The sequence below is a fragment of the Osmerus eperlanus genome, chromosome 26 (assembly GCF_963692335.1).
Source record: "Osmerus eperlanus chromosome 26, fOsmEpe2.1, whole genome shotgun sequence".
In the NCBI taxonomy this organism is placed as follows: domain Eukaryota; kingdom Metazoa; phylum Chordata; class Actinopteri; order Osmeriformes; family Osmeridae; genus Osmerus; species Osmerus eperlanus.
Genome location: NC_085043.1, coordinates 1,830,212 through 1,843,724, shown reverse-complemented (window position 1 = coordinate 1,843,724; position 13,513 = coordinate 1,830,212). Strand labels below are relative to the sequence as shown.

The following is a 13,513-nucleotide window of genomic DNA, read 5'->3' as shown; positions in this document are numbered from 1 at the left end:
TTTATCTCAGTATCCGATTGCACTATGTTGACCATTCACGCTGTTCATTATTCTTATTTTTATATATATTTTATTTTATATTTAAATTGTTGTATTCTTAGATTGTTTAGTTCTTAGAAATAGTTAAACTTTTGTACTTTTACTTAATTTAAGATCTGTATATGTTTAGTATTTTGCACCTCCCTGCCACAGTAAATTCCATGTTTGTATAACATACATGGCGAATTAACCGAATTCTGATTCTGAGGACCACTTTTGGATCATGGCTATTGCTCAGAGGATCACTTGGAAGAACCTTTGTATTGGCATGCAGACGTGCCCTTGGTTAGCATATTCCTGCTACTTAAGTTCTTGTCCTGTTACAGCAGAACACAATTGGAGCACAGCACTTGGTTAACAATGAAAATTGTAAAGTTTGGAGTGACGTTTGGTCTGGGGTCTGAGAGAGTCGGATGGGATACAAATGGAAATTAGTGAGACAGTGTCCTAAAACTCAAATGGAAAAAATAGGTGAACAGTCCTCCCTTTTGATAGATGAGAGGTACACAAACATATCATCTAGCATAGATGAAAATGGCAATTAAAGCAAAACAGTGTTCTTGGGTCCAAAATAAACAAAACATAAATTACACAGCAATAATAAAATTAAATACAAGTTATACCAATCTACATTTACAGGTCAGGAACCATTGTGAGTTTAGCTAAAACCTAGAACATTTACCACCAACTCTATAAAACACACAAAGGTACATACTGATCCACAATACCCAATACTCATCCACACAAACCAACATAGGAACTCATGGATGGACAAACCATATGCACTATGCATATGCAGCTAAAGGAACTGGAGCAGCAACAAATAAACTGTCCCCAAGAAATCTTTGAACTACAACAAAGACTAAACACAGGGGTAATACAGTAGGAATGAAGCAATATCACAATTTGGACCTGAATTAAGTAAATGTAAAAGATAGTTGGAATTGCATGTAATCACGTTAAAAAGTTCAAGGTTTGTTTGTCTTCATAAAGGCTCAGCTTATGCTGCATGAACAATGGGGGAGGCCTACCCTTTCCCAGATCCCAACATTTGGACTCAGTGTGACCACTTCTTAGACAAGCATGACAAAATCTAACTTTGTTGTTAGCATAAAACAAGCGTGTGGGTGGAATAGGCATATTTCTACCAAGATCCCAACATCGCATTTCGGTGTGTCCTTGTCTTTTACAGAAGTTACACTGTATATGAGGGGGCTGCTGGGGCTTGGGTTTTACCTCTGTCGCCATTTTTATGGCAGCAATGCGTGGCGGATCAGGAACTCGACGGTTCTTTGTAGAACACAGTTTGGGGATTTGCGCAACAATTCCACTGTCTGTGTCTGAACACTCCGTAGAATGTGAGCCAGCATGGCTGGTCTCTTCACTGTCTTTGTTAGCGGTGTATTGCCTTGTGGCACAAAAAGGAGTCGCTGCTTTGAGGACAGAGTTGAGAAGACATTTGCCAATTAAATGTACAGTAATCTTCAATATTTGTTTCTTTTCTGCTTTCTTTTTATGGACTCCTACAGTTCGCCAATGTAGTGTAAAATCAGTTTTAAGACCGTTCTTGTCTTTCTTGCTCAATTCAGATAACGTTCGGTTAACGCTAACTTCTTCCCATAGGTTAAGTACTTTGTTAACTTCAGTTTCCCATTCAATTTTTTGTTGTTTTTATGCAGGAGCTAATATCAGAAACTAGTAATAGGCTTCTACCAACAGAACCAGGCGGAACACAATTAATGTACATTTGTAAATGCTTACTCACCGCACCATGGTTTCAAACGCCGGTATACCAAACTGTAACTGAATTGCTCGAAACATATCACGTTGGGGTCACCAAAACTGTAGGGGGATAAATATTGTCCAAACAACCAAAACGAATTCCCCTATGGTTTAAAGGAAGATGGGAAACTGAACAGTGTATTAGCATGAACCAAATAATGCCAATACAAATAGATTTCCAGGTATTTGACTCTATGGGTTAAATCAGAGCAAGAATGGTCAAAGTAAGGTTAAATGAAATACGCATTTAATAACATTGCAAATGAATGAAATCTGACAAGGCAAACATGTTACAATATGAAAGCTTTAAATCTTACCTACTCTACCATGATCATTGTAAATCAGAGAGAAAGAAAGAGGTGAGCAAGGAGTAGGACAGTAGGACAAGCCAGAACTGAGGAGAAGTCTCAGGAGATAAAGAATCCACAGAACAATGCATTTCAATTCCCTTTATACACAAGGACAACCAATCAGACCACATCTTGAATGGGGTGTGAGGGCCATCAAGTTGAGACCGTCCAGAAACTCCAGACTTTAGCATATGAGAGGTGGGGGCAGGTTTGACACCCAGTCTTACAAACATATCCCAGTCAGTACAGTCCAAGCACGCCCGCAGATCCTCCATAGCCTCACTGGTCCACTGTTTTGATGTCCTCACAACAGGTTTACAGAGCTTTAATTTCTGCCTGTATGCAGTAATCAGATGGACCATGGTATGGTCAGAGTGACCCAGTGCTGCACGAGGGACGGCGTGGTAGGCTCTACTGACTGTAGTGTAGCAGTGATCCAGAGTGTTCTCTTCTCTGGTTGGGCATTTGATGAATTGTCTGTATTTAGGGAGTTCGTGGCTGAGATTACCTTTGTTAAAGTCGCCGAGTACAATAACAAGGGAATCCGGGTTTGCACGCTCCACACTCAGAATCTGGTCGGCGAGCATGCGTTGGGCCTCTTTGACCTGTGGACCCGGTGCCATGTAAACTCTGACCAAAATGAGTGACGCAAATTCTCGTGGCGAGTAAAAAGGTTTACAGTTTATAAAAAATGATTCCAGATCCGGAGAACAATGTTGCAGAATCACTGTCACATCTACACACCAGCCACTGTTGACGTAGAAACAAATATCACCGCCTTTGGTTTTGCCGGAGAGTGCAGTGTCCCCCGGTCAGCTCTCACGAGTTGAAAGCCTGCCAGATGTAATGCGGTGTCCGGGATCAAATCGCACAGCCATGTCTCCTTGAAGCACAAAACCGAAGATGAAAGAAAGTCTCCGGTTTTCACCATCAGTAGCTGAAGTTCGTCCATTTTATTGCACAGTGAACGTACGTTGGAGAGGAAAAAACTTGGAAGCACTGTTTAGATTCCATGTCTGCGTAGCCGAACTAGCGCTCCCGCTCGCTTTCCCCTTCTTCGGCGTGTCACTGCATGGGCAAAGCCTAGCGCGGCACTGGCTAGAATTCCCACTAAATCTGCCGCTGGAAGCAGAAAAGTGGGAAATAAATCCACAGGAGTTGTAGTCCTGATGTTTAGAAGTACTTCTCTTGTTAGAGAACCCCGGAAATCTTGGCAGAACACTGAATTAACAGACAAAACAAGACAAAACAGAGCGCACCTAGCAACCAAGGCAGCCATCATCGGCGCCATCTTGATCTCCATTCCACTCCACAATGTTTAAAAAAATGCATTGATTTGTTATGGCTCTCCTCCGAGTTTCGACTACTCGTTTAACTGAGTGTGTGTGAGTTGGCTCAGCCCTCCCTCATGCAGTATAATTTGTTGACACAGCGTGTATGATTGACAGGAACAGAATGTGAGGATGATCGTGTGTGCCTTTAGGCCTACAAGTATTTTTTTGTTGTTCTTTGAATAAGTGAATTATTTTAAATACAATTAAAATTAATTATTTCATAATCATAAATTTTTTATAGGATATAGTAATCTATTAAAAATAGTCGGCTCTTCAGATATGCGAGCCAGCTCCCGACCTACAAGAGCCGCAAATGACCCATCACTAGTGTTTTGTCCCTCGGGAGTTGCCGTAGGCTTGATGCTGAAAGCATTACGTGAAATTAAGGATGGGAAGATTCACCGGTTAAAGTAGAAAAAAACGCACTCTCAAGCTTATCTCATTGCTTATTTTGACCAGTTTATTCACAGACGCGTTTCGGCCTAAGTCATCGTCAGTGTGTGATTCACCGGTTCGCATCGATGCATCGGCATAAAAGCTCACAATGCGATGGCCCGGATCAAAAAAGTGTGCACCGGATACAATGTGGGAGGAATCGCGATGCATCGTTTCTAACATTTTTGCATCGGTATAATCCGATGTATTTATATAGAATCGTGTGTAGGCGAACACCATTTAGTATTTAGAAATGTGAACAATGATTTGTGACCAATCATTTTATATTTAGATAGATTCCTCCTCTCTAACTGTTTCTTAAGCGTGCTCTCATCTCCACTGCTGTCAGTGGCCGATTCTCGTCAAGTCTCTCGGCCAAGTTTCGCGCGAGTTGGAGGCGTGTTCGGGCGAGTGTTATCATGGCGAATTACACGTTCCTACGAATTGCAATAAATCCAAGGTTTGGCAACAGTTCGGATTTTACAAGAAAGATGATCAATTTGACAAGATCCCTGCAACTGGCAAGATATGTCGTGCTGCTATAAAGTACACAGGGAGCACGGCTAATTTAGCTAGTCACCTGAAGAGGCTACATGGTATTTGTGTGGAGACGTCTGCCTCCCTCTCGGATTCAGCTATGGCTACAGTCAGTGGCTAGCTCCACCGGTACCCCTAGCAAGAATAGGAAGCTATTCTCAGAGAAACAAATCCCTGTTGTGTACGACAAAGTAAGACGAGAGATAGCTGAGTCATTGAGAAAAACCTTAAAGTAGGACGTATGAGTTCAATTTAGTGTGTGGTGTTATGACAGTGTTTACAGCAGCTTGTGACTGCCAGTAATAGTTTACCCTTTTTTACATTCAGAGAACACATACAACAGGAAAGAAGGACTGGTTTAACCCTTGTGTTATCTTCGGGTCATTCTGACCCATCAGTCATTGTGACCCACCGTCGTATTGCGACAAATTTACCTCATACAAAAACAAAGTGAAGCATTTTCTTTTAACTGTCGGGCTGTCTCAGACCCCCCACATTGGAATGGTTAAAAGAAAATTATTTTTATTTGTTTTTGTATTGGGTAAAATTGGGTAAACACAACAATGGTTCGTTATGAACCTTTGGGTCATGTGACCCGAAGGCAGCACGAGGGTTAAGGCAAGGTCCAGGCCTGATGTTATTTTATCTTTTGTCAGAGACTTTGTTTAATATGTGAAGTAAACCTTTCACTTGTTTAGTTAATTGATGATTTGCTGTCTGAAAGAAATAAATCATTATGTACCATATTAAATTGCATAGCATCATATTCTTTTGCATCGTATCTCATTGAATCGCATCGTGTCGAATCGCACTGCATCGCAATAGGAGTGAATAGTATCGTATCGTATCGCATTAGTAGTTGCTTTTATGTATCTTTAATGTATCGGATCGTTGGCAGTGCATCGAGATGTGTATCACATCGTCCTCAGTGATGGAGATGCACATCCCTACGTGAAATCGGTGAGGGCTGTTCGAATGTCGATATGAAGAAGAGCAGTGGGAAAATACAAGTTGTGAAAAGAGACCGCGTCTGTGTCTTATTGTCCACACGACCATATACAATTATATCTAAAACAAACCTACAAAGAGCTCGGTTACACTACCGAAGTTGAATTAGCCAATGTTGTTAGCGATGCTAGCGTTAGCTTGCTAGCTGTAGCCTATAACATTTCACTGGGTCTTGCAGCTGTTTGATTTACTGAAATTATTATGAAATGTTATGTTCTACTAGCCATTTGCCTACTTTAGCAAGTCACTGTATTTCCAAGCACTGATAGTGTAACTGAGACGACACAGTAAATAATTCCTCTTTCGAGTAATAATCCCCCGTTCAAGTGTTGAGCATTAAATTATCTGCACGGTCTGTAGAGATCTTGAGCCGAAGCCACTTTTTTGAAAACACAAGAAAACTGTAAAATCGGGGTACAAGCCGCGGCTTTATTTCCGAAAAATACAGTACTTCTCCAAGAAAGTAATCCAGTTACTTTACTGACTACTTATTTTCAAAAGTAATTAGTTACTTTAATAATGACTTTACTTAGTTACTTTTCAAAAACATGTTGCCCAACCTGAATACGCTATAAAGCAATTGACCTTTCAGCCTAATTCTATTCTTTCTGCATATTCCATCATGTAAAATGTAATCAAATGAAACAGTCTTTTTTTTCAAAACATGTTTATGAGTTTCAATCTTATAACTTTATGCACATTGATTTGAGGTGCAATTTCTCCCTGTAGATAAAAGTTTTCTTCCCACGCAGTGTACAGCGGATGCTAATGTTTTTGTCACTTTTTACCGAGTCAAACTCAAAGTAATGTCGGTACTTCCAAGCATTAAACGCTGCATGGTCCTGCCAGAGCCTGTTTACGGAGAGCCTGTCCACTCCCTATTAAGCCCCATTGTACCGAATTTGGTTGCAGTTCCACCAGAGTTCCACTGTGGGTGATCACGAGCGAGTGCATATTAATGGGAGTCTACGGAGATAAACGGCTAAATTTGTCTCTCTGCCTGATTGTTGTTGAGAAATCTCAGATTTGATTGTAGTTTTTTCATGTATAACATGAATTATAGGTCGAAAGTTGAATGAACGAGTACTTATGTACTTTCGATTTCTTACAGGGTGAGTCGTTGTTGCCCATAACACGCTAGCATTTTGCTAATGAATGCTGATTGGTTAGTGAAGGACTGACTACGACCAGAGATCCCGTTTGATGGCATCCAAAGCGGAACCAGAATGTCAGAGCATTAGCAAAATTAGCAACAACATTAGCAAACCAAAACTCTTTGTAGCATGTGTATTGACAGGGAGAGCCTAACCTGTCAGCTGTCATATCCTGAGAAAAGTGGATTTTGAGGGGTATAGCTCCATAGACCTCCATTCATACTGCACTCCAATTCAGAACCCGGAAGTTTCCCGAGAGTGGCAGTTCTCCCCATACTAGACATTCTCTGGTCCTGCTCTCTCCCGCACTCCATACAGGGTAGGGATGGTAAGATTCACCGATTCGCATCTTTGCTTCGGCATAAAAGCTCACCATGCGATTGCCCGGATCAAAAAAGTGTGCACCGGATACAATGTCGGATGAAATCGCGATGCATCGTTTCTAACATCTTTGCATCGGTATAATCCGATGTATTATATAGAATTATGTGTATGCACCTTTAGTTTTTAGAAATGTGACCAATGATTTGTGACCTATGATTTTATATTTAGATAGATTCCTCCTCTCTAACTGTTTCTTAAGCGTGCTCTCATCTCCACTGCTGTCAGTGGCCGATTCTCATCAAGTCTCTTGGCCAAGTTTCGCGCGTGTTCTGGCTAGTGTTTTCACGGCGGAGGAAGAGTTACACGTTCCTACGAATTGCAATAAATCTAAGGTTTGGCAACACTTCGGATTTTCCAAGAAAGATGGGCAATTCGAGAAGACCCAAGAAATTGGCAAGATATGTCGTGCTGCTATAAAGTACACAGGCATCACGGCTAATTTAGGTACTCACCTGAAGAGGCTACATGGTATTTTTGTGGAGACGTAGCTATGGCTAGCCACTCTAGCTCCACCGGTACCCCTAGGAAGAATAGTTTACCTTTTTTACATTCCGGCCTGATTTTATTTTATCTTTTGTCAAAGAATTTGTTTAATATGTGAAGAAAAACTTTCACTTTTTAGTTAATTTATGATTTACTGTCTGACAAAGAAATAAATCATTATGTACCTTATTAAATTGCATAGCATCATATTCTTTCGCATCGCACCTCGTTGAATCGCATCGTGTCGAATCGCACTTCATCACAATAGGGGTGAATCATATCGTATCGCATTAGTAGTTGCTTTTATGTATCTTTAATGTATTAGATCGTTGGCAGTGCATCGAGATGTGTATCGCATCGTCCTCAATGATAGAGATGCACATCCCTACAGGGACATGCACAGGTACGGGCTATGGTTGCCCAGGCAACAGCCCGTTTGACTGATTGGCTGATCTGCCCCTCTGGAGAAAGAGCCAAAATAAACTTTCTTTTGTTTTTTGCTGCATCAATACGATAAGCCCATCATTAGTAAAGTTAAATTAAATTAACTTGCGATATCATCCAGTTCTGTGTTAATTTATTTTGCCACCATAACGTCAGCGTTGCCCTCTGCCCCCAGTCACATGGCATTGTTTGTATTCTCACGCCGGTGGGTGCACAGCGAGGGAAGCTCGAGGGAAAACCCTTCCACTTTAATGTGACTTTTTGAAGTAATGGATTATAATGACAAATGCCCTGTAAATAGTAAAAAACTAAAATCCACTTGTGTCTCCAATGATGTGCAGCATCAGCTTGGAACGTTTGCATCACGTCGCGCTACCTTGCCTGATATTGACGTATAATCATGCTATGTTACATGAATCAAAGCTAGCCTATGTAGAAGCAGCAGGCTAATGTAGCTACTAGAGCCCGACCGATATATCGGCAGGCCGATATTATCGGCCGATATTGGGCATTTTCCAAACTATCGGTATCGGCATTTATAATGGCCGATAAATGAATATAATTTTATTTTTATTTCTTTTTTATTATGTTTTTGTTCAAAGGACTTTAAGTTTCATATCTTAAGTTTGTATTTTTATACATTTTATTTATCAGAAACTGCATTAACATATTATTTTAGTGAGGAAATAATAACAGGAGTCAGATGGCTGAGCAGTTAGGGAATCGGGCTATTAATCAGAAGGTTGCTGGTTCGATTCCCGGCCATGTCAAATGACGTTGTGTCCTTGGGAAGGCACTTAACCCTACTTGCCTCGGGGAATGTCCCTGTACTTAGTTGCTCTGGATAAGAACTTCTGCTAAAAGTGACTAAATGTAAACTACAAATAACTACTGTTAGGGAAATCAGTTTGTTTTGTTACGCGTTTCTGGATTATTTTTATTTTTTTATATCGGCCGATATCGGAATATCGGATTTTTTTAATCACCAAATATTTGTATCGGTATCGGCCTTAAAATCCTTTATCGGTCGGGCTCTAGTAGCTACGTTATGTCCAGTCTTACATTATTGTGCGCTCTGTAGTAGTGATGTGTCGTTCGTGAACGATTTGTTCATTTTGAACGAATCATTAGTATGACTCCGGAGTAACGAGTATTCTCAGAGAGTGATTCGTTCATTTTCTTGTGGCCGAAAAAAAAAAGTTAAAATAACAAAACCTGTAATTATCACTTCTGAACAAATCTCATTCACGTCTTACTATACTAAACCTAGCAGTCACGCGAAAGTGAATGAGGTAAACAAATCCTTTCTGTTTCCTCTTCTGAGCCTATGCAGGTCACGTGAACAATTCTCCAAAGACTGGTACCCGAAAACCCAGTCGGGAAATGAACGAATCATTTTTGTTTCCTCTAGCTACCAGTACTGAGCCTATGCAGGTCACATGAAAAATTATCAGAAAGGATTTGTTTACCTCATTCACTTTCGCGTGACTAGGTTTAGACATGAATGATATTCGTTCACAAGTAATAATTACAGGTTTTGTTATTTTAACTTTGTTGTACTTTACTTACAGTTCAGTGCAGTGTAATTGTTCCCCGTGATAATTAAATGCTATTGTGATCATAAATTACCATTTCAAATCATACAAACTGTGCACCCCCCCCCCCCCCCACTCCGCGTTGAAATGAACGAATGACTCGAAAAAAGAGTTGTTCATTTTACTGAATGAGATTCAAATAACCGAATCAGTAAAATGATCCAAACTTCCCATCACTACTCTGTAGAGAAGACAGAGGCTCAGGGATGGAATCGTTTTGCCTGAAATGCCCCTCCAAATGTCTGTGCACGTCCCTGCCATGTTATCTCTTGTTGATCTACACACGCACTGACGTCGCACCGCTCATACGTGATTGTCATGAGACACTCTCACGAACAAAATCACGGTTTAGTAACACAGTAACGCAGCCTGCTTGCAGGAAAGTAACAGTAATTGAATTACTGTTTTTGCAATTGTAATCCCTTATTTTACTCGTTACTTGAAAAAAGTAATCGGATTACAGTAATGCGTTACTTCTAACCCTTTGCAATATACATGGCAGATTGTTCTATAAATAAACTGGTTATTGGTTGACTGCTTTTATTGTGTTGAATAATTGTGATTTTGGAAATAAATTACAATCACTGATGAAGGTGATGTGTTTCAAAGGAGGAGCAGCACTGCTCTAATACACTGATCTTCCTCCAGACACATCCTCTCCACACACCCGAAACTTTAAACTTTTTGCAGAATTTACACGAATGCACCTGGCATAAAAAAATTAAATGCTTGTTATACAACAGCAGGAGCATCATTTCAACCTGTAAGGGGACAAAGTGCTAGTAACTTTGTCCCCTTACAGGTAAAAACTATTAAAAAAGTAAAAAGTAGAAAACTATTTTCCTAGCTCTTGGTCCTGTCTATTAGGTGCTATCTTACCTTCAGAAGGTCTAGTGAAGGGGAGAATTTCAGGAGCTCCTCAATGACATTATTGTGTCCTTTGAAAGCTGATTTAAATAATGCAGTAGAACCATCCTACAGGGTGGTCAAAGAAAGCATAATACATCAAATGTAATACATCATTCTGCACAGGACTGTCCAGTATCCTTTACTAGAGGATGACATACATTTCTGTAAGCATCTCGATCTGCACCACGCAGAAGTAAAACCTTTACTACATCATCATGTCCCATCTGGGCTGCCATCCAAATAGGTGCTGTGCCATCCTGTGGATTCAATTTGAAGCAAAAGGACACAAGGTAATGGTAGAAGAGAAAAGGTTAATACTGATGGATTTCAAACAAAAGGCAAAGGACTGACATTCCCAACTGTATGGAATCAATGGTTTAAGAATCATACCTCCCTAGAATGGTTCACTTTGGCTCCAGAGGACAGCAGATGACGAATTACAGTCAAGTGACCCCCTTGAGAAGCAAGGAAAAGTGGGGTGGCGCCATCCTGAAACATTATTTGACATACCAACTTTGAGATCAATGGAGCAATTTGCCTAGAAAAAGAAGCACTAATCTTATAGTTTGATAGACAATTAAAGCTACCTCAGTAGCGAGGACATAGTGGTTCATATACAGATGAGTGAAAACTAAAGGAAAACCTGAAAGAATGAGAGGAGAAACAATTAAGCTATTAACAAAAAGCGAGATAGATGAGCTGGCATACACTCAAGTAGAAGAGACACCAAAAACCTACATCACAAACCAGCTGAGAAATTTTGGAAGATTGCCGATGGAACGTTAATCATCAAAGTTAATCATCCAACTTGAAACTTAGCCAAGAGACTATTTTAAGAACTGTGGAACTTGTATTCCTTTATATGAATTAGATGCGTTCTGCAAGAATGACCTGTGTCCTAGTCAGAATTGTGCCAGGTTATGAGTTAGGACACAATAGTAGAACTGAAAGGTCATGACAATAGCATTTAAGTAGCCTGCCAGAAAGTGACAGGATCAAATACAAAGATTTGATTGGAAGTATCGAAGATGTTCTAATACATTTACATTTAGTCATTTTAGCAGACGCTCTTATCCAGAGCGACTTACAGTAAGTACAGATACATTCTCCCCGAGGCAAGTAGGGTGACGTGCCTTGCCCAAGGACACAACGTCATTTTGCACAGCCGGGAATCAAACCAACAACCTTCTGATTAATAGCCCGACTCCCTAACCGCTCAGCCATCTGACCCACCACTAATAACTGTAAATTACTGCAACTTAGATTTTATTGTATAGTTTATTTTCATTCTAATTCCACTTAGTATTGCTAGTTATGTACCCTTAGTATAGTTAGTCCTCATATTTAAATTTTAGATTCCTATATGTTTAATGTTTGCACCTTCCTGCCAAAGCAAATGCCTTGTCTGTGCAAACTTTCATGGCGAATAAAACACATTCTGATTCTGATGTACCATGTTTGCTGAATGTTTCTGCTGTTTATTTTATGAGGAGTCAGAAAATAAGTAGTCTTAGTGGGATAAAGTAAGCGGTTTTCTTTTATCTATCATTTCACTGTGTGGGGAATTGGCAAATTGGCGCCCCTACAGGCAGCCCTGCTTGCTGAGAAGGTGCCGTGCACAGAAACTGTGTGAAAAAAGGGGAGGGGGGGCAGACTGGGTCTCCCAAATGGAACGGACAAGGGAGGGAACGGGGGGGGATCCACTGTATAGTGCAATACTCTAAATGGAATTAGTGGGATAAAGTCAGTCGCACCTCGACTTACTTCCAAATAACGCACATTTCATTCATAATATTATAAATATCTAGACCTAAAGTTCCTGCACATTTTCGTTTTTCTGAATTGTGTGAAATGGCTAATACAAATATGTAACACAAAACGATTGTGGTCACCAAGGTGAATTAGTTTAGTCTTGACTTCTGGTCGTGACTGACAGTGTTGGGGGGATGGGAAATCTGTTGAGTGCCAAAGAAGATGGACAGGAAAAGGTCAAATAAGCCATCAGGTGCCCAATTTTGAAAAAAAAGAAAAGAAGAAGAGGCAAAACGAGAAAAAGATAAATGTATGCAACTATGTTCTCTCTGTATGATTATTACGGTATCCATGTCATGAATGAAGGGCTAATGTTAATTGGTGGGTATAGGCTAACTCTTACGTTTGTTAGCCTTTTTGCTATGATGCTTGCTATGCTTATACAACAATAATTCGGTTTTAACTCAACAAACACGAGATCAAATGTCACCATAATAGTGTGCTTTGCAACAAAACTGTAACAAGTTCAGTTATTATTTCCATCATTTGGGTCAATAATTAGCCAACAGAATTTTCACATCTGTAGGTAGTTTCAAAGACGAACATTTGCTATTTGCTACAACTCTATTTCTTGACAAAGTATAGTTTAACAAGTCATAACTAAACGTGTGCCAGTGCTATGCATAGAATTTGAGGCAGTAACCAAGGAGCTAATGGTTCCTCCCTAAAAGTTTGATTAATATAGCGTGTAATGACAGACATTTATCGTGTAAGGGCATGTTTATGTAACCCTCCTATTATGTTTGGTGTCAATTTGACCCCAGGCTGTTATAGAACATAAGTCTTACCATAACGGTCTTTTGATTTCAATTGCAATTTCAGGGGCACTTCTAAAATATTTTGGAGCATCCTCTGTCACTGGCCACTACACAGGATTGCTGGAATAGTCTCAGTGCCTCAGGTTGAGGAGCTGCCATCTACCTCATCAGCTACACAGGCCTCTCCTGGAATGGTCTCAACCCTTCAGGATGAGCTACCATGTCCTCAGCTACATAAATATCTCCACAAATATTGGATATTGAGAATGAAGACCTCTTTGCCTCTACTTCTCCCCAGCATGAGCCTTCAGGTGAGTTTTTGCATATGTCTGTATGTATGTGTGTGTGTGTTTGTGGGGAGGCTACAAGACAACTGGACAACTGCAATTTAATGTAATTTTAATATTTCTGATAATTTGAGTATGTGTTATATTCCACTGCTATATGCTTTAAGTAATGTGCCAATATGCTGTCTGATAGAAATGCCTG

At 40.2% G+C, this 13,513-nt stretch overlaps 1 protein-coding gene across 8 annotated transcripts in view; it reads right to left on the bottom strand.

Moving 5' to 3' along the window:
* Positions 1–13,513, bottom strand: part of ankrd29 (ankyrin repeat domain 29) — an 87,654-nt gene that overhangs the window by 10,500 nt on the left and 63,641 nt on the right. For all 8 annotated transcript variants that reach the window (XM_062452690.1, XM_062452686.1, XM_062452685.1 and 5 more), the window contains 3 exons: positions 10,845–10,943; positions 10,613–10,711; positions 10,425–10,520 (listed from right to left, as the gene is read on the bottom strand). In XM_062452690.1, the coding sequence (XP_062308674.1) occupies positions 10,425–10,520; positions 10,613–10,711; positions 10,845–10,943 (294 nt within the window). The remainder of the gene's footprint in view (positions 1–10,424; positions 10,521–10,612; positions 10,712–10,844; positions 10,944–13,513) is intronic.